We start from the raw sequence: 26567 nt of genomic DNA, 5'->3' as shown, positions 1-26567 counted from the left end.
CAGCAATCCACCAATCATGCTTGTATGGTAGAGTGGCCAGACAGAAGCCACTCCTTAGTAAAAAGCACATGTCAGCCTGCCTGGAGTTTGCCAAAATACACCTGAAGGACACTCAGACCATGAGAAACAAAATTCTCTGGTCTGATGAGACAAAGATTGAACTCTTTGGCATGAATGCCAGGCGTCATGGTTGGAGGAAACCAGGCACCGCTCAACACCAGGCCAATACTATGCCTATAGTGAAGCATGGTGGGGGCAGCATCATGGGTTGGGGATGTTTTTCAGTGACAGGAACTGGGAGATTAGTCAGAATAGAGGGATTGATGAATGCAGCAGTGTACAGAGACATCCTGGATGAAAACCTGCTCCAGAGCACTCTTGACCTCAGACTGGGACGAAGGTTCATCTTTCAGCAGGACAACAACCCTAAGGACACAGTCAGGATATCAAAGGAGTGGCTTCAGGACAACTCTGTGAATGTCCTTGAGTGGCCCAGCCAGAGCCCAGACTTGAATCTGATTGAACATCTATGGAGTGATCTGAAAATGGCTGTGCACAGACGCTTCCCATCCAACCTGATGGTGCTTGAGAGGTGCTGCAAAGAGGAATGAGCAAAACTGCCCAAACATAGGTGTGCCAAGCTTGTGGCATCATATTCAAAAATACTTGAGGCTGTAATAGCTGCCAAAGGTGCATCAATAAAGTATTGAGCAAAGGCTGTGAATACTTATGTACATGGGATTTTATTCGTTTTTTTATATTTAATAAATTTGTAAAAATCTCAAAACTTTTTTCACATTGTCACTATGGGGTATCGTGTCTAGAATTTTGAGAGAAAATATTAATTTATTCCACTTTGGAATAAGTCTGTAACATAACAAAATGTGGAAAAAAAATGAAGTGCTGTGAATACTATCCGGATGCACTGTATGTGTGTATGTATGTATATATGTGTGTATGTATGTATGTTTTAATTATATAATTGTTCCATTAAAAATATAGACAGCAAAGTTTCTTTTAATAAGATGATGATAGACCGTAGCTGTTGCGGGGACGACGACAAGGTTAAGATGTGCATATACTGCAGGTTGCATGTTAAATAGGGATATGTAATCCCTTTGTATCATTGTCCCATTAACATTTTATAAACCTTGTATTCAACTGAACACACCTGAGCTCGGATGTTGGTTACAGAGCAATGTATTATCATATGAAAACCAAACAAGACACAAATATTTTCATCATGGTGAATTTTTTTTCTATCAAAATAGAAATGACCTTGGTACTTTATTTTATTTTCACCCCTTTACAGATCTAAATTGATATAGCTACTTTGAGCACAGAAAGTATACTGTGTAAAGCTAGGTTAGCTCATACCATGTTTGGTATATTCATTTTAAGTATAGTTTATTTGGAGATAATTTATACAGTTAGTCATTTTAACTTCAGTTGGTTACTAATGAATTTCCAAGTTGCTTAATAAACCATTGTTAACAAGACCATTATTAGAGTGTTGCCACTCCATAATACTGTATGTTCTCAGCATTCAATACTTTTTCCCCTATCGGCAATATATTATTGCCCCTGTTGGAAATCAAATAGTTTTGTCCTCTCTCTATAATTGATTTATTTGCTCGCCTAAAATATTCATAAAATAAATTTGTCATGAAATAATAATTGCCTTCATAAATGAATAAGTAGTTTATTTACTTATTTATTATATCTCTCAGTGGTAATCCGTATCGGCACCAATTTTTAGGTCTACTTTATAATTCGGAGTCTATTCAATTATTTTAACCCACGGCTACCACTGTAAGACGGTGCAGTTCAATTGTTAATCCATTTAGATGCGAGGGTGACATTTCTTCTCGCAGGCTCCTGAGGTGTGAGAAGAAGTGTGCGCTAAATCGTCAATTTGTCCAAAGCAGGACTTTAGATGGGTTTAGCTGCTTTACGCGGCTAAACCCTGTCTGTTTGGGCGTGATATGCATGAGTGCCAAAACACAATTGAATCCTGACTATTGTTTGGGCGTCTTTACTTTCCAGTTTAGACGGAAAACTAGATGCCCAAAACAATTGAATCTGCCTCATAGAACAAGTTCTGTATACAGAACGAAATCAATCCAGTTTTTTTTTAGAAATCAATAAAATAAACAAATTAAGACTTGTCGAGGGTATAGAAGCTGCTCTAAATGTTATATCAACTTGTACTTTTTATCTAAGTAATGGGGCTCATGCATCTACAATTAATTGGGGAAATTCCCTGTTTTGATGATGCCTGGGTTGGATTTTTGGTTTTGAGTCCTGTTGGAGAATGAGCGCTTTATAAATATTTATTACTATTATTTATTATTATTATTATTATTATTATTGTTATTATTATTATTTTGGAAAACCTCTACTTTCCGACCCAAAAATGATTAGTATGGGTGAGTCGAGGAATTTTTAACATGCTCTGTTTTGCTGATTTCCTGACTAATCACCCACCGATCGTCTAAGTTTGCCGAATGGCAGATCGGATCAGCATGAAGGAGTTGCCGCATAGAGGAATGGCATGCATACAGTAAGTGTATTGCCTCAGCTCCAAAGTTCTAAATGGCCAAATGTATAATAAAAATGTCTTGTTTTGCTTAAACTGCATTCAGATTGGGATTTTTCAAACCACCTTACATTTCAGGCTTTTTTTTTTTTTAACCCTTCAAACCAATAGTAAATACTGCAGTTTGGAAGTGAAAACCATAGGCGATGTGTGGCTATAACCAAAAAGTAGCTTGTTAGAAAGTACTCCCTAATTTCTGTCTACAGCCTGGTGTCCAGGTGGTCTCTGGGGGGATTCAATTCTCATTGCGGGGATGTAGCTCATCTGTTAAGTTCCCAAAGCTTTTTAATTGACTGCATTGCACCCAACACTTAACCCAGGAAATGCAGCAGACTGCAACTAATGCCTGCAAGTAGCCCACAGGCACTAGTTAGCATGGATTTCTGCTCACATTCTCCACCTATGTTCCAATAAGTCCCTGAAAACGAAAATATTTATCTTTCCATATGTTACACAACATGTTTTTATTTTTTATTTTATTTTTGTTAGGTTTTTATTTTGTTAATTAACCTGTACACACAGCAGCCGGTTTGGGTGGGGGCTCTCCAGCTCAGGCTGACAATACTGCTGAAAGAGATTTAGAACCCCCATGTTATTTACTCATTCCTGGGACCTCGTAATGAAGAATCAATGATCAGCAGCATTAGCAACCCACACACTGAACCTTTATTCTTCCCATTGGTTCCGCTTTCTAGCCTGCTGAGAGCAGGAGAGGAGAGCCCTGTTTTCCTCTAATATACTGTAGGTCGAAAGTTTCTTTTCCATTGAAGGCGAATTTCTTTCTTTTTTTTTCTATATGGTGGCGGTGGTGCAAGGAGGCGGGTCATAATAATTAAGTGAGGTAATTGGAAGCATCAATAGAGGGGGGGGGGTTCTGGTTCTGAAGCAAGTCCCTACAATTTTTCTTGGACTTGCTCTGAGGCTGCAAGAAAAAAGCGGCATTCATTTCTATAGAAATTACTGCGGCTCATTTTCTTGCAGGCATTCGAATAGGAAAAACACTGGAAGCAGGAAAAATCATGTGCCACAGGGTTTTGCAGAAACCCACCAGCAATAAAATATGTCCCTTTAAAGTCTGTTGCATTTTAATGTGGGTTTCACTTCAAAGTCTGATATTTTTAAAGAATGGAAATCACCCAAATACTTCCAGTAAACTGCATAATCACAAAAAAATATAATGTAATGCTGAGTACACAGTTAGCGATGTGTATCCAGCCCGACATCAGCTCAGATTGACCCTGCATGCGACAAGTGCATACACACTTGCCAATGGCAGGTCCAACGTGGATGGAGAGCCGCCACACAATCCTCCATCAACACTGCAGCAGGGCCAATGGGGTTACTTTGCTAGCGACCTGCAGGAGCGCACTTATCATGGGTACACACTAGACAATGTACCTGATATGTTGCCCAATCCTGCAGATAGGAGCAACATATCGTCTACTGTATACCCAGCATAAGGCTTCGAGGTATTACTGAGAATTCTTAACTGATTTATACAGAAATGCTTTATAACTGGGTTTCCCAAACTTGGCCCTCAAGACACAGATAGTTTAATCTAACTTACTGAGGTACTAATTAAGACACTTGTGCTTAAGTGTGGATATCCTTTAAAACCTGGTTAATATGCCTTTATTAAGTTTGGGAATCACTGCTTTTTAACATTTTTCATTTTTAAAATGTTTGTGGTGGGAACCTTATTTTATTAATTTACCAGCTGATGCGAGATGTCCTACGTTACGAAGTGGGTGTGCATAGAGTAATCTATAACCATTCAGGTCATCGGACTGCACAGCAGCAGTGAGTGAGTACGCTGATCTTGTTGGAGGCTTGTCTGCTCTTCAAGTTTTATATGAGTGAAGACCTGGCTGCGAATTGCACGGACAGTGTTGTGGTTATTGGTGACTGAGAGGGCCCTCTATTTTACAAGGAATGTGTTTTTGTTTTTTGTTTTTATTGAATAGTATAGCAGATAGACATACCCTTTAATATAAATCAGTATGAGGCGAATGTGATTTACCAAATGGGACAATTAGCAGAAACACAGCTCTATCCTTCAATCCATGGGAATTTGTTGCATACCTATACTAGCTGTGCCCCAAAAATTATTCCACCAACACTGCAGAAACAATTTCATAATTAAATCGCTTCTGCCTGGTGTTAGTTTTTTTTTAAATTTGTCAGTCAGTGGTTAGAGTCATAATGGTGACTTTGACACTAAAGCAAATGCTGTGTCCTAGGCACAGTTGAGACGTCATATATGTTGTCTTCTATACCCCTTCCATCACTAAAAACAGTAACATCTGTTAGTGGGGTTACATACGATATCCCGACGGTTGAGATGCCAACAGTCAAACTACCGACTGCGGCCCCCCGGCACTGGGAATCTGTGCACCTGCAGACAGGGCAGAGTAAGGTAGCTAACCCTCCCTCTCCCGCAGCCTATCCCTAACCCCCCACCCCACCCCCAGGCGCCGGCATTGTGATCCTTGTTGGGATTTCGGCATCTGTATTACAAACATCAGGATTCGGAACACTGGGATCCTGACCGCATACCCTGTCAGTGTACCACAGGCAGCATTGTAGCAAACCTTGTAAAGAGGGCAGGTGTAGGTAATGTTGACCATGCCAACTGATCAGCTTCTAGCTATTTATTTTATAGAATATACTTGATCAGTGTTGGTAGAATCTGATTGGTTGCTGTGAATGAGTCAATTTGCTCCTACCCCATAGTCCAAGGGCCATGCATTAGGTTGATACAGCTGTTCACCATAAATGAAGTAAAATATTTGATTTGCAGACATGTTATAGTGCAATACTTTACGCAGTTGTTTCCATTGTTAGAGAATGTTATAAGAGGCATTGGGTTATATTCAATTAGGGTCGAAAACTGCAGTCTGTCGAAAAGACGTAACTTTTCGACTTTTTTAAGGTCAAATAGTGATTCGACCTATTCAATCCCAGCTGTTTTTTTTTCGACAAGTCTGGGAATTCGTCTTGTCGAATAGTACGTGAATCGGCGGTATAGCTGCCGATTCACGTACTTTTGAGTGAAACAAGGCAAAATTCGACAGGATTTGGCCCCGTTTCCGACCATCTCAGTCTGACATAAAATAATGTCGGACTGAGATGTGGGACCCAGAGGAGGAGAGGGGGGAGGGGAGCCGCAGGGAGATTGGGGACCGCTGCGGGCATACAGGGGAGATCAGCGCTGCAGCAGGATGTCTCACAGCCGTGCCGCTCATGGCAGCTTCCACCTGGCTCCAGCAAGTGAGGTCACGCTTGCTGGAGCCGGGTGGACACTGCCGTGAGGTCGGGCGGCTGTGTGACATCCTCCTGCAGCGCTACTGTAGCGCTGATCTCCTCCGTCTGCCCGTGTTGTCCCTGCGGCTCCTCCTCTGGGTCCCTCATCTCAGTTCGACTTGAAAAAGTCGAATTGAGATGAGATTGAATAGGGGTTGTCGGATCCATTCCGATAAATGCATGTCGGAATAGATCCGACCCTAATTGAATATACCCCAGTATGTGCTTTTATCCAGATTGCTTCTGATTTTCCTGTTTATACTTTTACTTTGCTATGCTTTATACCCATTTGTTGGCTCTTGCTGTATAAATTTGCATTAGTACGGGTCCATTATGTGTAGAGCACTAAGGGGCCGAATCGATTGTGGCTACTTTTTCATACATTACCATCCACGTGGTCTACTAGTAACCTGTGCCAAGCGAGGTTGCAAGGGGGCACTGTACACCGATTGGGGTTCCCTGTGCTCTGATGGTGAAAACGATAACAAAAACAGTGTTGACCTTTTGTCAGTGTTGACCTACTATACGTGTTTAGGAACTGTAATCTTTACCATGATAACATGACTGGATATTTGGGTGCTTCACTGCAAATGTTAGATTCCTCTTAATAGTTTTATGCAGTAACTTTAGGTCATGGACGTTTTAGTGTGAGTTTTTGCTACTGGTGTCTTCAGGTGATTGGAGGTCACTGTTTGTTTTACTCTATGCACTTATCCTCGGATAATTCTTTTTGTTTCTTTTCTTCTTTTGGATATTGTTTTTTTGATTCACTTGTTCCATTTTGTAGGTGGTTGCTGTGGATCCGATTCTAAACAGTATGTGTACGGAGGATGGGCCTGGGCGTGGTGGTGTATTTCTGACACAAAACGGTAAGTGACCTCTGTCACTGTAGCAAACAAAATCTTATTAAATATGAAGAGTAGGAACTATAGCATTTCGGGCTGCACAATTGTCATTGTCAATCACTTTAAATGTGCAATGTGTCCTACACCTGATGTGATAATGCTACCAGAGAGTACTGTGCAAAACATAATTCCTCCTGAAGACTGAATTCTTACAGTACTCTATATTAATTATTATTATTTTTTATATGAAACCTCTCAAATTCAGTTTTGTTGCACCTTTAAATTGATTTTCCCAAATGTCACTGCATGCTTTGTTCTAGTCCCTCACAATATGGATTGTTACTGTGTGTATCATTTTGGGCATAAAAGCTTAGTCTATTGCTTTGTAAGGCATCGTACAGTCTGGTATTAAAAAAAACACTAATACCCCTTTTACACCTATCCAAATCCTGGGTTATTCCAGGGTCAGTCCCCAGTGTAAACGGCTCCTCTGACCCGGCAATCCAACCCGGGAATTGGCCAGGGTTTAACACTGATAGGACCCGTGTTGACGGGCAGTGTAAACCGGAAACCCAAGTCATTAAACACTGAACCAGTTTACCGAAATACCTCCCAACCTACCTCCCTGCTATACAGACAGCAGCGGTGCCAGGGTGAAGATGAATGTATGCCGCGCACATGAGTGCAGCGTCCATTCACTGAAGAGAGATTGGAGGTAAGTGGCAGACCATCAGCTTGCAGAGTGCTGGGCTTGCCCCCAGTGTTGCGTAGGCGCCAGTGATGTGCGGTAGGGTGAGGCAGAGCCTTTCCTGTCATACTAACGTATATTCCAGAGGTATGATTATATAAAGTATATGAAAAATACAAAGAATATATAAAAAATATCTTCTTTGTATTATTCAAATCATTTTCTCTGACGTCCTAGTGGATGCTGGGAACTCCGTAAGGACCATGGGGAATAGCGGCTCCGCAGGAGACTGGGCACATCTAAAGAAAGCTTTAGGACTAGCTGGTGTGCACTGGCTCCTCCCCCTATGACCCTCCTCCAAGCCTCAGTTAGATTTCTGTGCCCGACGAGAAGGGTGCACACTAGGGGCTCTCCTGAGCTCTTTGTGAAAGTTTTAGTTTAGGTTTATTATTTTCAGTGAGACCTGCTGGCAACAGGCTCACTGCATCGTGGGACTAAGGGGAGAAGAAACGGACTCACCTGCGTGCAGAGTGGATCGGGTTTCTTAGGCTACTGGACATTAGCTCCAGAGGGACGATCACAGGTTCAGCCTGGATGGGTCCCGGAGCCGCGCCGCCGGCCCCCTTACAGAGCCAGAAGAGCGAAGAGGTCCGGTGAAATCGGCGGCAGAAGACGATCCTGTCTTCAGATAAGGTAGCGCACAGCACCGCAGCTGTGCGCCATTGCTCTCAGCACACTTCACACTCCGGTCACTGAGGGTGCAGGGCGCTGGGGGGGCAGCGCCCTGAGACGCAATAAATCGATAAAACCTTATATGGCTAAAATAAATGCATCACATATAACTCCTGGGCTATATGGATGCATTTAACCCCTGCCAAAACATATAGAAAAACGGATGATAAGGACGCCGAGAAAGGGGCGGAGCCTATCTCCTCAGCACACTGGCGCCATTTTCCCTCACAGCTCAGTTGGAGGGAAGCTCCCTGGCTCTCCCCTGCAGTCACTACACTACAGAAAGGGGTTAAAAAAGAGAGGGGGGCGCAAATTAGGCGCAGTATAAACAATACAGCAGCTATAAAGGGAAAAACACTTATATAAGGTTATCCCTGTATATATATATAGCGCTCTGGTGTGTGCTGGCAAACTCTCCCTCTGTCTCCCCAAAGGGCTAGTGGGTCCTGTCCTCTATCAGAGCATTCCCTGTGTGTGTGCTGTGTGTCGGTACTTTTGTGTCGACATGTATGAGGAGAAAAATGATGTGGAGACGGAGTAGAGTGTCTAATAGTGTTGTCACCCCCTAGGGGGTCGACACCTGAGTGGATGTACTGTTGAAATTGCGTGACAGTGTCAGCTTTGTATAAAAGACAGTGGTTGACATGAGACAGCCGGCTACTCAGCTTGTGCATGTCCAGATGTCTCATACAGGGGCTCTAAAGCGCCCGTTACCTCAGATACAGACGCCGACACGGATACTGGCTCCTGTGTCGACGTGAAGAGACAACCGTGATTTCCAATAGGGCCACACATTGCATGATTGAGGCAATGGAAAATGTTTACACTTTTCTGATAATATGAATACCACCAAAAAAGGGGTATTATGTTTGGTGAGGAAAAACTTCCTATAGTTTTCCTGAATCTGAAAAATAAAATGAGGTGTGTGATGATGCGTGGGTTTTCCTCCGATAACAATTGATAATTCTAAAAAGTTATTGGCAGTATACCTTTTCCCGCCAGTGGTTAGGGTGCATTGGGAAACACCCCCTAACAGGGGATAAGGCGCTCACACGATTGTAAGAACAAGGGCTCTACCCTCTCTTGAGATGGCCGCCCTTAAGGATCCTGCTGATAAAAAGCAGGAGGGTATCCTAAAATGTATTTACACACATACTGGTGTTATACTGCGACCAGCAATCGCCTCAGCCTGGATGTGCAGTGCTGGGTGGCGTGGTCGGATTCCCTGACTGGAAATATTGATATCCTAGATAAGGACAGTATATTATTGCCTATAGAGCAATTAAAAGATGCTTTTCTATATATACATGATGCACAGCGGAATATTTGCCGACTGGCATCAAGTATAAGTGCTTTGTATCTACCAGTAAAGTGGTCAGGGATTCCAAACGGCATTTGGAATTGCCTTAAAAAAGGGGATGTACCCTAGGTCGCCTCTCAAAATAAGACGCCGTATTATCAGGCGCAGTCCTGGTTGGCAAGCGGACAAAAGGGTTCCTCTTTTCTGCTCGTGACAGAGGGAGAGGAAAATGGCTGCAGAGATCAGCCAGTTCCCAGGAACAGAAACCCTTTTCCGCCGCTGCCAAGCCCTCAGTATGACGCTAGGGCTTTACAAGTTCAGGCACGGTGGGGGCCCGTTCTCAGTGAATTTCAGTGCGCAGTGGGCTCACTCGCAAGTAGACCCCTGGATCCTTCAGGTAATATTTCAGGGGTACAAATTGGAATTCGAGACGTATTCCCCTCGCCGTTTCCAAAAAGTCTGTTTTACCGACGTCTCCCGCTGTCAGGGAGGCAGTTTTGGAAGCCATTCACAAGCTGTATTCCCAGCAGGTGATAAGTAAGGTACCCCTCCTGCAACAGGGAACGGGGTATTATTCCACACTATTGTGGTACCGAAGCCAGACGGCTCAGTGAGACCGATTTTAAAATCTAAAATCTTTGAACACTTACATACAGAGGTTCAAATTCAAAATTGAGTCACTCAGAGCAGTAATTGCAAACCTGGAAGAAGGGGACTACATGATGTCTCGGGACATCAAGGATGCTTACCTTCATGTCAAAATTTACCCTTCTCACCAAAGGTATCTCAGGTTATGGTACAGAACTGTCACTATCAGTTCAGACGCTGCCGTAGGGATGGTCCACGGCACCCCGGGTCTTTACTGAAGTAATGACCGAAATGATGATATTCCTTCGAAGGAAGGGAATTTTAGTTATCCTTTACTTGGACGATTCCCTGATAAGGGTAAGATCCAGAGAACAGTTGGAGGTCGGTGTAGCACTATCGCAGGTAGTGTTGCGGCAGCACGAGTGGATTCTCAATATTCCAAAATCGCAGCTGGTTCCGACGACTTGTCTTCTGTTCCTAGGGATGATCCTGGACACAGTCCAGAAAGAAGGTGTTTCTCCCGGAGGAAAAAGCCAGGGAGTTATCCGAGCTAGTCAGGAACCTCCTAAAACCGAACCAAGTTTCAGTGCATCAATGCACAACGGTTCTTGGTAAAAATGGTGGCTTCCTACGAAGCAATCCCATTCGGCAGATTCCACACAAGAACTTTCCAGTGGAACCTACTGGACAAATGGTCCGGGTCGCATCTTCAGATGCATCAGCGGATAACCCTGTCACCAAGGACAAGGGTGTCCCTCCTGTGGTGGTTGCAGAGTGCTCATCTTCTAGAGGGCCGCCGATTCGGCATTCAGGACTGGGTCCTGGTGACCACGGATGCCAGCCTGCGAGGCTGGGGAGCAGTCACACAGGGAAGAAATATCCAGGGCTTATGGTCAAGCCTGGAGACAAAAATATCCTGGAACTAAGGGCCATTTACAATGCCCTAAGTCAAGCAAAACCTCTGCTTCAGGGTCAACCGGTATTGATCCAGTCGGACAACATCACGGCTGTCGCCCACGTAAACAGACAGGGCGGCACAAGAAGCAGGAGGGCAATGGCAGAAGCTGCAAGGATTCTCTGCTGGGCGGAAAATCATGTGATAGCGCTGTCAGCAGTGTTCGTTCCGGGAGTGGACAACTGGGAAGCAGACTTCCTCAGCAGACACGACCTCCACCCGGGGGAGTGGGGACTTCACCCAGAAGTCTTCCAACTGATTGTAAACCGTTGGGAAAAACCAAAGGTGGACATGATGGCGTTCCGTCTTAACAAGAAACTGGACAGATATTGCGCAAGGTCAAGGGACCCTCAGGCAATAGCGGTGGACGCTCTGGTGACACCGTGGGTGTACCAGTCAGTGTATGTGTTCCCTCCTCTGCCTCTCATACCAAAAGTACTGAGAATCATAAGAAGGAGAGGAGTAAGAACGATACTCGTGGTTCCGGATTGGCCAAGAAGGACTTGGTACCCGGAACTTCAAGAGATGCTCACGGAAGACCCGTGGCCTCTACCTCTAAGAAAGGACCTGCTCCAGCAGGGGCCTTGTCTGTTCCAAGACTTACCGCGGCTGCGTTTGACGGCATGGCGGTTGAATGCCGGATCCTGAAGGAAAAAGGCATTCCAGATGAAGTCATCCCTACCCTGGTCAAAGCCAGGAAGGATGTAAGCGCAAAACATTATCACCGCATTTGGCGAAAATATGTTGCGTGATGTGAGGCCAAGAAGGCCCCTACAGAGGAATTTCAACTAGGTCGTTTCCTCCATTTCCTGCAGACAGGACTGTCTATGGGCCTAAAATTAGGGTCCATTAAGGTTCAAATTTCGGCCCTGTCGATTTTCTTCCAGAAAGAACTGGATTCAGTACCTGAAGTTCAGACATTTGTAAAAGGGGTACTGCATATACAACCTCCTTTTGTGCCTCCAGTGGCACCTTGGGATCTCAATGTTGTTTTGAGGTTCCTTAAGTCACATTGGTTGAACCACTCACCACTGTGGACTTAAAATATCATCTCACATGGAAGGTGACGATGCTGTTAGCCCTGGCTTCAACCAGGCGTGTGTCAGAATTGGCGGCTTTTATCATATAAAAGCCCTTACTTAATTTTTCATTCTGATAGGGCAGAATTGAGGACTCGTCCTCAATTTCTCCCTAAGGTGGTTTCTGCTTTTCACATGAACCAACCTGTTGTGGTGCCTGCGGCTACTAGGGACTTGGAGGACTCCAAGTTACTTGACGTTGTCAGGGCCCTGAAAATATATGTTTCCAGGACGGCTGGAGTCAGAAAATCTGACTCGCTGTTTATCCTGTATGCACCCAACAAGCTGGGTGCTCCTGCTTCTAAGCAGACTATTGCTCGTTGGATTTGTAGTACAATTCAGCTTGCACATTCTGTGGCAGGCCTGCCACAGCCAAAATCTGTAAAAGCCCATTCCACAAGGAAAGTGGGCTCATCTTGGGCGGCTGCCCGAGGGGTCTCGGCTTTACAACTTTGCCGAGCAGCTATTTGGTCAGGGGCAAACACGTTTGCTAAATTCTACAAATTTGATACCCTGGCTGAGGAGGACCTGGAGTTCTCTCATTCGGTGCTGCAGAGTCATCCGCACTCTCCCGCCCGTTTGGGAGCTTTGGTATAATCCCCATGGTCCTTACGGAGTTCCCAGCATCCACTAGGACGTCAGAGAAAATAAGATTTTACTTACCGATAAATCTATTTCTCGTAGTCCGTAGTGGATGCTGGGCGCCCATCCCAAGTGCGGATTGTCTGCAATACTTGTACATAGTTATTGTTAACTAAATCGGGTTATTGTTGTTGTGAGCCATCTTTTCAGAGGCTCCTTCATTGTTATCATACTGTTAACTGGGTTCAGATCACAAGTTGTACGGTGTGATTGGTGTGGCTGGTATGAGTCTTACCCGGGATTCAATATCCTTCCTTATTATGTACGCTCGTCCGGGCACAGTATCCTAACTGAGGCTTGGAGGAGGGTCATAGGGGGAGGAGCCAGTGCACACCAGCTAGTCCTAAAGCTTTCTTTAGATGTGCCCAGTCTCCTGCGGAGCCGCTATTCCCCATGGTCCTTACGGAGTTTCCAGCATCCACTACGGACTACGAGAAATAGATTTATCGGTAAGTAAAATCTTATTTTTATAGCCAAAACTCTGTAGTAAAATGTCTATGGCAGGTGAGGCAGTGCCTTATCTGTCTATCTCTGTCTCTGCTCGAATCTCAACAAATTTCGAGCAGTATATACTGCTGCACCTGTGTATAATGCCCACATGAACCCTTTGGCTCATATATGGTGTGTAAATCTGGCTCTGGTACTAGCCAGTGCCTCCTGAGCCATTTTCCTCACCGTCACTGGTAGGTTCCCTGAGGGTCCCGATGAATAGCCCGGGTTAGCACTGCAGTGGAAACGGAGTAAATCCTGGGTTCCAAATTCTGGGTCGGATCCGGGATTTTGGTGTAAAAGGGCTATAGTTAAAAGTTTAGTCAAACCTTGTTCTTTGCACTCACTCTAACCGAGCGTTGTGTATTCTCTTAATATTAGTGTGTCTCAAAACTTCTCTGCAACACAGAATTCCTAAATTCTTTTTATCTCATCTTCCGTTAGTGCTCTGACCACTTGCAACCAATCAGAACTTACATGAAGCAAGCACTTAAAATCCGTTAATTTATATCTTTGGACTTGTCAGAGAAGATTCCATAGGCTTTAAAGAGACATGTTAAATACTTAAAATAAAAGACCACATTGTACGACACCTAATGGAGTTATATGAAGACTTTAATGCGATATATCTAAGGCAGACAGTTTTATTATTCCATTTGGAATTCATTTTGTCAGTACAACACGTTTCTTGTTTTAACTGTTTTTGAAAAAGTTTTCATTCATGAACTAGGATAAAGCAGATAACATTGGCGTATCTTTTTGATGTTGAAGGAGGTAAGGGGGGTACACACTGAGAGATCCGTGCTTAATTTCGAAGCAATCTGACTAGATTGCCTAGCAATTAAGCACGGAACTCTCCGTGTGTATGCCCCATAGCGATAGCGCGCATCTCTATCACCTGTACTAGATTGTGCAAATCTAGTTAGATCGCTCATTTCATCACCTCCGAACGCCCCCTCCCCACGCTCGGCACTCATTTCTGGGAGAAATCTCCCCATCTGTACGGACCTGTAGACTATTATGGGTGATAAAAAAGAAACAAATAATTCCAGCGCGTCACAACCACCTAACTAGTACAATTTGGTCGTATGTGTTGAAAAAAGCAGCTCTCAACTGGACAGTACTGACCTGTCCACCAACAAAACCGCACAAGAATGATAATATATTATCAGAGAGCGCATATAGCTGTATATATCAAATTTATTACATATAAAATAAACACATGTACATATAAAAGAAAAAAAAACAATCAATTAAAAATTCCCCCTACTACAGCGGATTGAATTTAACCGGACACTTTTGCTATATCCAGATTTAAAGTTCTTAATATGACCTTATTCTCAATTTAAAGTCCCGAACAATATGCAGTCCTATTTAAGAACAGTTGATGATGCCTGCTGTTTTTATCCAGCTGTGAGCATTTTCACATGCTCTTAGAGATCTCCTTATGTATCTGATAGACAGCCGGCTTTCCACTCCCGTTAATTGGTGCCGCAAAACGGCCAAGTGCTGTGGATGCTTAAGCTTTAGTGTACGTATTTAAAGGACTTATACGTCCACTCTCACTGTGCTAATAGGGCCACATTGCAAGATTGTCCACTTTACTCACGGCCAAGAGCGTGCCTGTTTGTTATCCGTGGACGGCCCCCGTTGTCGGTCTCAGCCACAGTCGAGAGATGGCACCTTTCATTGTTGCGGGGTGCACCGCAGGATCTCTCAAGATGGTCAGCTTCCAAACGGACAGTACTTACGAAGGATGATAGTAAACTGGATACCGCTAGTAGTAGGAAGGACGTCGATACAAAATATGCCCCAGTCCTTACGCGTTTCTCCGCAATTATCGGTGTGCAGTTTCGTCAGAGGATAACACGGGGCTGTCCTACATGCTATTTAAATATCAGGGGACCAATCACATTGTAAACTACCTGCATTGTCACACCTGAATAATCATTGATTCAATCTCACATGTGCAAGGTAAATTTCAATCACATAACGACCCATATGATACCGTAATCTTGCAATATAAATACATAAGGTGGATTTATTGTATAGCAATGTAAATATAAACCATAAAATGCTTTTTAAACAATAAAATGCTTTTTAAATTTCTAATTATCGGAAGACAGAGGTGATGGCACTCACTCACTAATTACAGACAGAAACAACAAGTCTACAAAAAACCCATATCTCTTACATAGCCTCCACTATAGCCTAGTGGTCTAATGCCCCGCGTTAATACACACAAGGTCTCGAGTTCAAATCCAAAGTGCCACTATATTTGATATTAGTTTCTATTATTATTTCTTTTAATATTATTATTTCTATTCATCCATTATATACTCCCATATATTGCAGCAAATATATAATTCTAACAAATATATAGTAATTAGAAGAAATGTATCAAATGTATCCAGAGAGCAATTTTGAAAGGGACCAAAGACAATGATAATAACTCCCGCTCAAAACTGCACTCCTTATTTTATTACAGTGTTCAAAATTCACTCGATAACAGCGATAACAGCAAACTCGACAACATAACAGTTGGTTATGCTCTATTGGGGTTATTATCCTTATTGCCACTGTTGGCTCCAATTCTATTCTCACAATAAAAATAGATCTACACATGGGTACAGATATAAATATAGGTATAAAGTGAAGGGAGGGAAGAAAGGATTGGAGTGGGGAGAAATGAGAGGAAAGAGGCTAACAACCAATTATTCAACTAGCACCTGGACTTCATCTGATGTTATTGATCTTCATATTTTCGTTTAAACCATCGGGCACCAAAGTGCCCAGATTAAAAATCCAGAATGCTTCTCTTGTGCATAACTTATTGAACCTGTCGCCACCTCTAGGAGTGGGGGCCACAGATTCAATACCCTGTACCTTTAGTGAGTCAACATTGCCATCATGATGATCGGTTACGTGTCTCGACACACTGTGATATATATTCTTCTTAAGGACATTTCGTCTGTGTTCCAGAAACCTGATATTGAGGCTCCTAACCGTCCTCCCCACATACTGTTTTCCACATACGCAACTTATCAAATAAATGACGTATGTCTGTTGACAATTAATGAAAGTCTCAATTGCAAATTCCGGTCCAAGTGCTGCTGATTTAAAGGAAATACTTCTATGTACTGTATTATAAATTTACAAGTGATGCAATTAGTCTTACCGCATCTGAAACAGCCTACACTTTGGTTTAACCAGGTTTTCTTAACCAATGATTGTGCGTTGGCCTGAAAAAAACTGGGAGATAAGTGATTCTTTAAATTCCTAGCCTTCTGAAATACTACTCTAGCAGAGTCTCCCAAACAAGGGTTAAGAACTTTGTCTAATTTCAGGAGTCCAAAGTTTTTCTTTATAATTTTCTTAACATCCTCAGCATATGTATTATATTTTGTTATAAAGGGCATGATCTGGTGGTTGTCATGTCTATCTTTTAATGCCCCCGAATTGGTTGTCGTGGAGAGGAGAGAACTCCTCTCTCTCTCATAGCCACCCTTTCAAGGGAATCCTCCAAAAGTTTCTTAGGGTATCCCTGGTCAAGAAATGCACCTGTAAGAACATTGGATTGTTCTTGGAACACCTCTTCATCAGTACAGTTACACTTCATCCTAAGATATTGTCCCATGGGTATGTTATCTTTCCATTTATAGTGGTGGCAACTGCCATAGTTGAAAAAACTGCTGCAGTCCACCTCCTTTCTATAGGTTTTGGTAACCAACTTATTATCCCTAACCGAGAGAGCAATATCAAGATAGTTGATCTGAGTAGGGTGACAAGAGTGACTAAACTTAAGCCCAAAAGTGTTAGAATTAAGATACGAAAGAAAAGAAGACACACTAGAAACCCCATCCCAAATAATAAACAGATCATCAATGTACCGACCATAGAGCGCCGAAGGGCCCCCCCCAAATGTATTGCTCCTCAAAGAGCCCCATATATAGATTGCCAAAACTCGTCGCGAACTTGGTGCCCATGGCGGTACTGTGCACTTGAACGTAAAACTGTGAATTAAATGAAAAATAGTTATGTGATAAAATAAAATTCATGGATTCCAACACAAACCCACATCGCCTGGGTGACAGCCCCACAGCAGATTCGAGAAATCGGCGACAGGCTTCCACCCCTCCTTGTTGGTGTAAAGGGACTCGACATCGCAAGTCAAAAGTACATAGCTCTCTCGCCACTCAATACCACTCACAAGATGGAGAAAGTGAGTGGTATCTCTGATGTATGACCGGAGCCCGACGACGTGGGGTTGTAAGTAAGAATCCACGAATGCTGACAGGTTAGATGTGAGGGACCCAACACCAGATATAATTGGACGCCCCGGGGGTGCTACCAAAGACTTGTGAATTTTAGGGAGGTGATAATACGTGGGGATAACTGGATATGGAGTGAAAAGAAATAAATACTCATTTTTAGTAATTGCTCCCTCGGTTAGGGCTTGATGAGGAAAAGATTTAAAAACCTGAACATAGGTCATTGTGGGATTGGAAGGAAGTCTAGAATAGAATTTCTCATCCCCCAATTGTCTCGAGGCTTCCTCTAGATATACAATCCTATCTTGTAACACAACCCATCCCCCCTTGTCCGCACTTTTGATGATAATGGTGTGATCATCTTTAAGTGCCTTAAGGGCTCGTCTTTCATTGATATTTAAATTATCACCCTTTTTGACTCCTTTTTTCTTAATGCATAGTGAGCGAAAATCATTTAATGTTGAAGTATAGAAGGTCTCAATGTATGAGCTTCTATGTTGAATAGGATAGAACTCTGACTTCTTTTTGAAAGCTTTACTGACACCAACCTCCTCATGTGTATTGTCTATAATATCAAAGACCCTCTTAAGTCCTCTCTCACTATCCTGTTCTAAATCATCATTCTCCATTAATAATTAATTCAAAATCTCCACTCCCCTTTGATCCTCATCATTCAATATAATCGGTGTGCCCTCAATATCATGTTTTAAAGATTTATTAATAAAGTACCTCTTACGGCACAAATCCCTGGTATATCTGTTGAGAGCTACAAAAAGCTCAAAAATGTCAGGTTTCACTGATGGTGCAAACTTAAGACCTTTAGCAATTACAGATTTTTCATGTTCACTCAGTACCCTAGATGATAAATTAAAAATGCCCTTATTCCTTACCCTAGCCTTACGTTTTTGGTGTTGTGTCTTAATTCCTCCTCTACACCCTCTGGTTCTTCTTGTCTTGACCTTTTGGGGGTATTGGGTTGCAACATCTGGAATCTGTTTTGTATTTCCAGATGACCTCTCCCTGCTCCTAAAAAATCTTTCCTGGACTTCTGTTCAAACCTATATTCTCCTTCCATCCTATATGGTTCTTTAGGTCTCACTCCTCTACTTTCAAAAGACCCTCTCCTTTTGTTTTGAATGTAATTCCCTTCCTTATTGTATCCTCTACCTCTTTCTTGTTGTGATCCCTCTTGACTTGATACCCCCCCATATCTAGTTGTTTTCATCTCATGATGACCATATGTAGATGAAGTGCTTACTCTCCTGTTCTTATTTGTATTATATTGCTTGTTGTTATAAGGATTTATCTCATATTCTTTCGTTCTAACCTGATATCCCTCTCTCTCATTCCCTCCATTCCTAAATCTCCTATTATAGGATCTCACTTGGTCCAAGTTGTAATCTTTATTATCTCTTTCCAACTTCTTTCTTTTGAAAGCAATAAGTGATTGTTCAAAATCTTTATACTCCATATTTAATAACCCATCTTGTTCAACAAAATCCTTATTGGTTTCAAAAGGTTTGAGCTGTTCCTGTATCCTTTCAATTTCTCTTTAAAGTTTGTGGACTTTTTCTTCCCTATACTTGATTAAAAGTCTAATAAGGGAAAATGAGCAGGAGTCCAATATATCATTCCATTGTTCCGTCAAGTCAGGGTCATCTTTAAACGAACATGACTTGTGAATACGTAGACCCCGTGGAATCACTTTTGTGTCTAAATATTTTGTGAGTGTCACTTGATCCCACCAGTGGCGAGTTTCTGTTTTTAATAATGTTTCTAATTCAAAAAATAACTTGCCAATTTCTGGTGTATCAGTGCCCACATCAACATTTTGTATAGTATTGTCTGCCATCAACCTCTGTCTCCTTAATATTCTATCTGTCACACTTTTAAAAGAAGACATTTATTTAAAAATACTTTATAGCCGCTGCCAGAAACACAACAGTAAAAGAACCACAAAAAAAGAAACAAATAATTCCAGCGCGTCACAACCACCTAACTAGTACAATTTGGTCGTATGTGTTGAAAAAAAGCCGCTCTCAACTGGACAGTACTGACCTGTCCACCAACAAAACAGCACAAGAATGATAATATATTATCAGAGAGCGCATATAGCTGTATATATCAAATTTATTACATATAAAATAAACACGTACATATAAAAGAAACAAAAACAATCAATTAAAAATTCCCCCTACTACAGCGGATTGAATTTAACCGGACACTTTTGCTATATCCAGATTTAAAGTTCTTAATATGACCTTATTCTCAATTTAAAGTCCCGAACAATATGCAGTCCTAATTAAGAACAGTTGATGATGCCTGCCGTTTTTATCCAGCTGTGAGCATTTTCACATGCTCTTAGAGATCTCCTTATGTATCTGATAGACAGCCGGCTTTCCACTCCCGTTAGCGGTATCCAGTTTACTATCATCCTTCGTAACTACGGCAGGCATCATCAACTGTTCTTAAATAGGACTGCATATTGTTCGGGACTTTAAATTGAGAATAAAGTCATATTAAGAATTTTAAATCTGGATATAGCAAAAGTGTCCGGTTAAATTCAATCCGCTGTAGTAGGGGGAATTTTTAATAGATTGTTGTTGTTTTTTTATATGTACATGTGTTTATTTTATATGTAATAAATTTGATATATACAGCTATATGCGCTCTCTGATATATTATCATTCTTGTGCTATTATGGGTGATGTTGATCTTTAGCAGATATAATGGGTTGATTCAATTAAGTGAGAGTCTGTTTGCAATGTAAGCGCAAGCATATGCTGCACGTACGATGGGGGCTGGGAAGTTGATGTGCCGTTACCGGTATTTCCACGCTGTTCAATGGCACTTCTCCTTACTTGCCCCTAATTAAATCAACCTCTAAGTATCAACATACTGTGGGCAGAATTAAAATGTTCCGCGGGCAGCCAGTAGATGGCACCCAAATGGAGCTATTCAATTGTAGCTCCGTTCGGGCGCAATAGCTGCCGACGTCTGCATTTCAGCTCTCACCCCATGCGTAAACGCCACTTTTTGCATCACCCAGCACTTTGGTCGGGTTTAGCTGCTTTACGTGGCTAAACCTGACCTCTGTGGGCGCTATAACGGGACTCAATTAAATATAGCCCCTGCAATCTTCCGTCACTTTATACGGGAGATTGCTGGCGCAAAACAATTGAATATCGCACTGTATGTCTAGCTGTGACCTAGAGCTCTTGGTAGGATACACTCCAACAGACAGCTCCTCTAACATCTATCTAATTTGGCAAACAACCTTTGAATAGTTATGCCTTTTATGCATTAATTTGCCTATCCGGTCTGCCTATAGTACTAAGGAAAAACGGCCGAGCAAAATGTGTTTTCAGAGTGGTCAACAGCGGAAAGCACAATAACTGTTATTATCTGTGCTGTTATTTTAATCCTGATAAAAGAAAAATCAAAGGCGGACTTCTGCTTTCAGGGTGTAGTATGGTATGCCGGCGGACAGGCTCCCGGCGACCAGCATACCGGCGCCGGGAGCCCGACCGCCGGCATACCGATAGCGTGGCGAGCGCAAAGGAGCCCCTTGCGGGCTCGCCACGCTGTGGGCTATTTTATTCTCCCTCCAGGGGGGTCGTGGACCCCCACGAGGGAGAATATCTGTTGGTGTGTCGGGATTCCGGCGCCGGTAAACTGTGCGCCGGGTTCCCGACATTCGGCATACTGAAGACCTCCCCTGCTTTCATGGGCAAATTACACAACAAGAATATAAAATGAAATTGTCATTGGCCAGATTTAAGGAGGTGGGGGAATCTGGAATAGGGCTCTCGGAGCCCTGTGCGGTCCCCACCCCTGAACATGTGACCTCATTTGAGAAGGTGGGGCAGTTAGGTGGCGAAAGTGTAGAGCTTCCAGGACACTGCAGGGCTTTCTTTGGACGTCCAAGCACAGCCGCGCTACTGGCCACTGAGAGCCATTCCAGGTATCCTGCTACTCAGCAGGGGCTGTGGGCGACATCACCGCTCGCATATCCCTTCCTACGGCCTCCCTATGCTTTGTATATCCTATTTCTCTATCGTCCTAGTGGATGCTGGGGTTCCTGAAAGGACCATGGGGAATAGCGGCTCCGCAGGAGACAGGGCACAAAAAGTAAAGCTTTAGGATCAGGTGGTGTGCACTGGCTCCTCCCCCTATGACCCTCCTCCAAGCCTCAGTTAGATTTTTGTGCCCGGCCGAGAAGGGTGCAATCTAGGTGGCTCTCCTAAAGAGCTGCTTAGAAAAGTTTAGCTTAGGTTTTTTATTTTACAGTGAGTCCTGCTGGCAACAGGATCACTGCAACGAGGGACTTAGGGGAGAAGAAGTGAACTCACCTGCGTGCAGGATGGATTGGCTTCTTTGGCTACTGGACATTAGCTCCAGAGGGACGATCACAGGTACAGCCTGGATGGTCACCGGAGCCTCGCCGCCGGCCCCCTTGCAGATGCTGAAACGAGAAGAGGTCCAGAATCGGCGGCAGAAGACTCCTCAGTCTTCTTAAGGTAGCGCACAGCACTGCAGCTGTGCGCCATTTCTCTAACGTCCTAGTGGATGCTGGGGACTCCGTCAGGACCATGGGGAATAGCGGCTCCGCAGGAGACAGGGCACAAAAGCAAGCTTTTAGGATCACATGGTGTGTACTGGCTCCTCCCCCTATGACCCTCCTCCAAGCCTCAGTTAGGTTTTTGTGCCCGTCCGAGAGGGTGCAATCTAGGTGGCTCTCCTAAAGAGCTGTTTAGAAAAGTTTTTTTTAGGTTTCAATCTCAGTGATTCCTGCTGGCAACAGGATCACTGCATCGAGGGACTTAGGGGAGAGATTTCCAACTCACCTGCGTGCAGGATGGATTGGAGTCTTAGGCTACTGGACACTTAGCTCCAGAGGGAGTCGGAACACAGGTCAGCCTGGGGTTCGTCCCGGAGCCGCGCCGCCGATCCCCCTTACAGACGCTGAAGAGACGGCAGAACGGAGGTCCGGAAAACAGGCGGCAGAAGACTCCACAGTCTTCATGAAGGTAGCGCACAGCACTGCAGCTGTGCGCCATTGTTGTCACACGGCTCACTGACTCAGTCACGGAGGGTGCAGGGCGCTGCTGGGGGCGCCCTGGGCAGCAATATAATTACCTTTAGTGGCAAAATAAATACATCACATATAGCCATTAAGGCTATATGTATGTATTTTAACCCAGGCCAGTTTATTAAAAACCGGGAGAAGAAGCCCGCCGGAAAAGGGGCGGAGCTTATTCTCCTCAGCACTCAGCGCCATTTTCCTGCTCAGCTCCGCTGGTGAGGAAGGCTCCCAGGACTCTCCCCTGCACTGCACTACAGAAACAGGGTAACAAAGAGAAGGGGGGCATAAATTGGCGATATTTATATATTAAGAGCGCATATATAGTAAACAACACCTTCTAGGGTTGTTTATATACATTTATAGCGCTTTTGGTGTGTGCTGGCAAACTCTCCCTCTGTCTCCCCAAAGGGCTAGTGGGTCCTGTCCTCTATCAGAGCATTCCCTATGTGTGTGCTGTATGTCGGTACGTGTGTGTCGACATGTATGAGGAAAATATTGGTGAGGAGGCGGAGCAAATTGCCTGTAATGGTGATGTCACTCTCTAGGGAGTCGACACCGGAATGGATGGCTTATTTATGGAAATTACGTGACAATGTCAACACGCTGCAAGCCGGTTGACGACATGAGAGGGCCGGCGAACAAATTAGTATCTGTCCAGGCGTCTCAAACACCGTCAGGGGCTGTAAAATGCCCATTTACCTCAGTCGGTCGACACAGACCCAGACACGGACACTGATTTCAGTGTCGACGGTGAAGAAACAAACGTATTTTCTTTTAGGGCCACACGTTAAGGGCAATGAAGGAGGTGTTACATATTTCTGATACTCCAAGTACCACAAAAAAGGGTATTATGTGTGAGGTGAAAAAACTACCTGTAGTTTTTCCTGAATCAGATAAATTAAATGAAGTGTGTGATGATGCGTGGGTTTCCCCCGATAGAAAATTATTGGCGGTATACCCTTTCCCGCCAGAAGTTAAGGCGCGGTGGGAAACACCCCTCAGGGTGGATAAGGCGCTCACACGCTTATCAGAACAAGTGGCGGTACCATCTACGGATAGGGCCGTACTTAAGGAGCCAGCTGATAGGAGGCTGAAAAATATCCTAAAAAGTATACACACACATGCTGGTGTTATACTGCGATCAGCGATCGCCTCAGCCTGGATGTGCAGAGCTGAGGTGGCTTGGTCGGATTCCCTGACTAAAAATATTGATACCTTTGACAGGGACAGTATTTTATTGACTATAGAGCATTTAAAGGATGCATTTCTATATATGCGAGATGCGCAGAGGGATATTTGCACTCTGGCATCAAGAGTAAATGCGATGTCCATATCTGCAAGAAGATGTTTATGGACACGACAGTGGTCAGGTGATGCAGATTCCAAACGGCACAAAGATGTATTGCCGTATAAAGGGGAGGAGTTATTTGGGGTCGGTCCATGGGACCTGGTGGCCAGGGCAACTGCTGGAAAATCCACCGTTTTTTACCCTAAGTCACATCTCTGCAGAAAAAGACACCGTCTTTTCAGCCTCAGTCCTTTCGTCCCTATAAGAGTCATATCTGCCCAGGGATAGAGGAAAGGGAAGAAGACTGCAGCAGGCAGCCCATTCCCAGGAACAGAAGCCCTCCACCGCTTCTACCAAGTTCTCAGCATGACGCTGGGACCGTACAGGACCCCTGGATCCTACAAGTAGTATCCAAGGGGTACAGATTGGAATGTCGAGAGGTTTCCCCCCTCGCAGGTTCCTGTAGTCTGCTGTACCAATGTCTCCCGCCGACAGGGAGGCAGTATTGAAAACAATTCACAAGCTGTATTCCCAGCAGGTGATAATAAAATTACCCCTCCGACAACAAGGAAAGGGGTATTACTCCACACTATATGGTGGTACTGAAGGCTAGGTGAGACCTATTCTAAATCTGAAAAATTTGAACACTTACAAGGGTTCAAATCCAGATAGAGTCACTCAGAGCAGTGATAGCAAAGAACAAGGGGACTATATGGTGTCCCGGTACATCAGGGATGCTTACCTCCATGTCCCAAAATTTGCCTTTTCTCACCAAGGGTACCTCAAGTTCGTGGTACAGAACTGTCACTATCAGTTTCAAGACGATGCCGTTGGATTGTCCAAGGCACCCCGGGGTCCTTACCAAGGTAATGACCGAAAGGAGGATTCGTCTTCAAAGAAAATGGACGACCTCCTGATAAGAACAAGGTCCAGAGAACAGTTGGAGGTCGGAGTAGCACTATCTCAAGTAGTTCTACGACAGCACGGGTGGATTCTAAATATTCCAAAACCGCAGTTGTTCCGACGACACGTCTGCTGGTCCTAGGGATGATTCTGGACACAGTCCAGGAAAAGGTGTTTCTCCCAGAGGAGAAAGCCAGGGAGTTATCCGAGCTAATCGGGATCCTCCTAAAACCAGGAAAAGTGTCAGTGCATCATTGCACAAGAGTCCTGGTAAAAATGGTGGCTTATTACGAAGCACTTCCATTCGGCAGATTTCACGCAAGAACTCTTCAGTGGGATCTGCTGGACAAATGGTCCGGATCGCATCTTCAGATGCATCAGCGGATAACCCTATATCCAAGGACAAGGGTGTCTCTCCTGTGGTGATTATAGAGTGCTCATCTTCTAGAGGGCCGCAGATTCGGCATTCAGGATTGGATGCTGGTAACCACGGAGGCCAGCCTGAGAGGCTGGGGAGCAGTCACACAGGGAAAAAATTTCCAGGGAGTGTGATCAAGTCTGGAGAATTCTCTCCACATAAATATACTGGAGCTAAGAGCAAATTTGTAATGCTATAAGCTTAGCAAGGCCTCTGCTTCAAGGTCAGCCGGTATTGATCCAGTGGGATAACATCACGGCAGTCGCCCACGTAAACAGATAGGGCGGCACAAGAAGCACGAGGGCAGTGGTCAAAACTGCAAGGATTTTTCGCTAGACGGAAAATCATGTGATAGCACTGTCAGCAGTGTTCATTCCGGGAGTGGACGACTGGGAAGCAGACTTCCTCAGCAGGCACGACCTCCACCCGGGAGAGTGGGAACTTCATCGGGAAGTTTTCCGCATGATTGTGAACCGTTGGGAAAGACCAAAGGTGGAAATGATGGCGTCCCGCCCGAACAAAAAACGGGACAGGTATTGCGCCAGGTCACGAGACCTTCAGGCGATAGCTGTGGACGTCCTGGTAACACCGTGGGTGTAACAGTCGGTGTATGTGTTCCCTCTTCTGCTTCTCATAACCAAGGTATTGAGAATTATAAGACGTAGAGGAGTAAGAACTATACTCGTGGCTCCGGATTGGCCAAGAGGGACTTGGTACCCGGAACTTCAAGAGATGCTCACAGAGGACTAATGGCCTCGGGAGCTAAGATGGGATTTGCTTTCAGCAAGAACCATGTCTGTTCCAAGAGGAACCGTGGCATCTGCCTCTAAGAAAGGACCTGCTCCAGCAGGGACCTTGTCTGTTCCAAGACTTACCGCGACTGCGTTTGACGGCATGGCGGTTGAACACCGGATCCTAAGGGAAAAGGCATTCCGGAAGAGGTCATACCTACCCTGGTCAAAGCCAGGAAGGAGGTGACCGCACAACGTTATCACCACATCTGGTGAAAATATGTTGCGTGGGTGAGGCCAGGAAGGCCCCACGAAAAAATTTCAACTAGGTCGATTTCTGCACTTCCTGAAAACAGGAGTGTCTATGAGCCTCAAATTGGGGTCCATTAAGGTTCAAGTTTCGGCCCTGTAGATTTTCTTCCAGAAAAAATTGGCTTCAGTTCCTGAAGTCCAGACGTTTGTCAAGGGAGTATTGCATATACAGCCCCTTGTGTGCCTCCAGTGGCACCGTGGGATCTCAACGTAGTGTTGGGATTCCTCAAATCATATTGGTTTGAACCGATCAAATCTGTGGATTTGAAATATCTCACATGGAAAGGGACCATGTTGTGGCCCTGGCCTCGGCCAGGCGATTGTCAGAATTGGGGGCT

The 26567-nt window shown here is 44.1% G+C and overlaps 1 protein-coding gene across 4 annotated transcripts in view; it reads left to right on the top strand.

Annotated features, from left to right (window-relative positions):
- Positions 1–26567, top strand: part of FLOT2 (flotillin 2) — a 213893-nt gene that overhangs the window by 83582 nt on the left and 103744 nt on the right. For 3 of the 4 annotated variants that reach the window (XM_063955900.1, XM_063955901.1, XM_063955899.1), the window contains one exon: positions 6690–6771. In XM_063955900.1, coding sequence (XP_063811970.1) covers positions 6690–6771 — 82 coding nt within the window. Of the gene's footprint in view, positions 1–6688; positions 6772–26567 lie in introns of those variants that run through there. The other variant, XM_063955902.1, reaches the window with a different exon arrangement.

This window comes from Pseudophryne corroboree, chromosome 2 (genome assembly GCF_028390025.1).
Source record: "Pseudophryne corroboree isolate aPseCor3 chromosome 2, aPseCor3.hap2, whole genome shotgun sequence".
NCBI lineage: Eukaryota > Metazoa > Chordata > Amphibia > Anura > Myobatrachidae > Pseudophryne > Pseudophryne corroboree.
The sequence above is the reverse complement of the archived record's forward strand: the minus strand, read 5'-3'. Positions and strand labels throughout refer to the sequence as shown.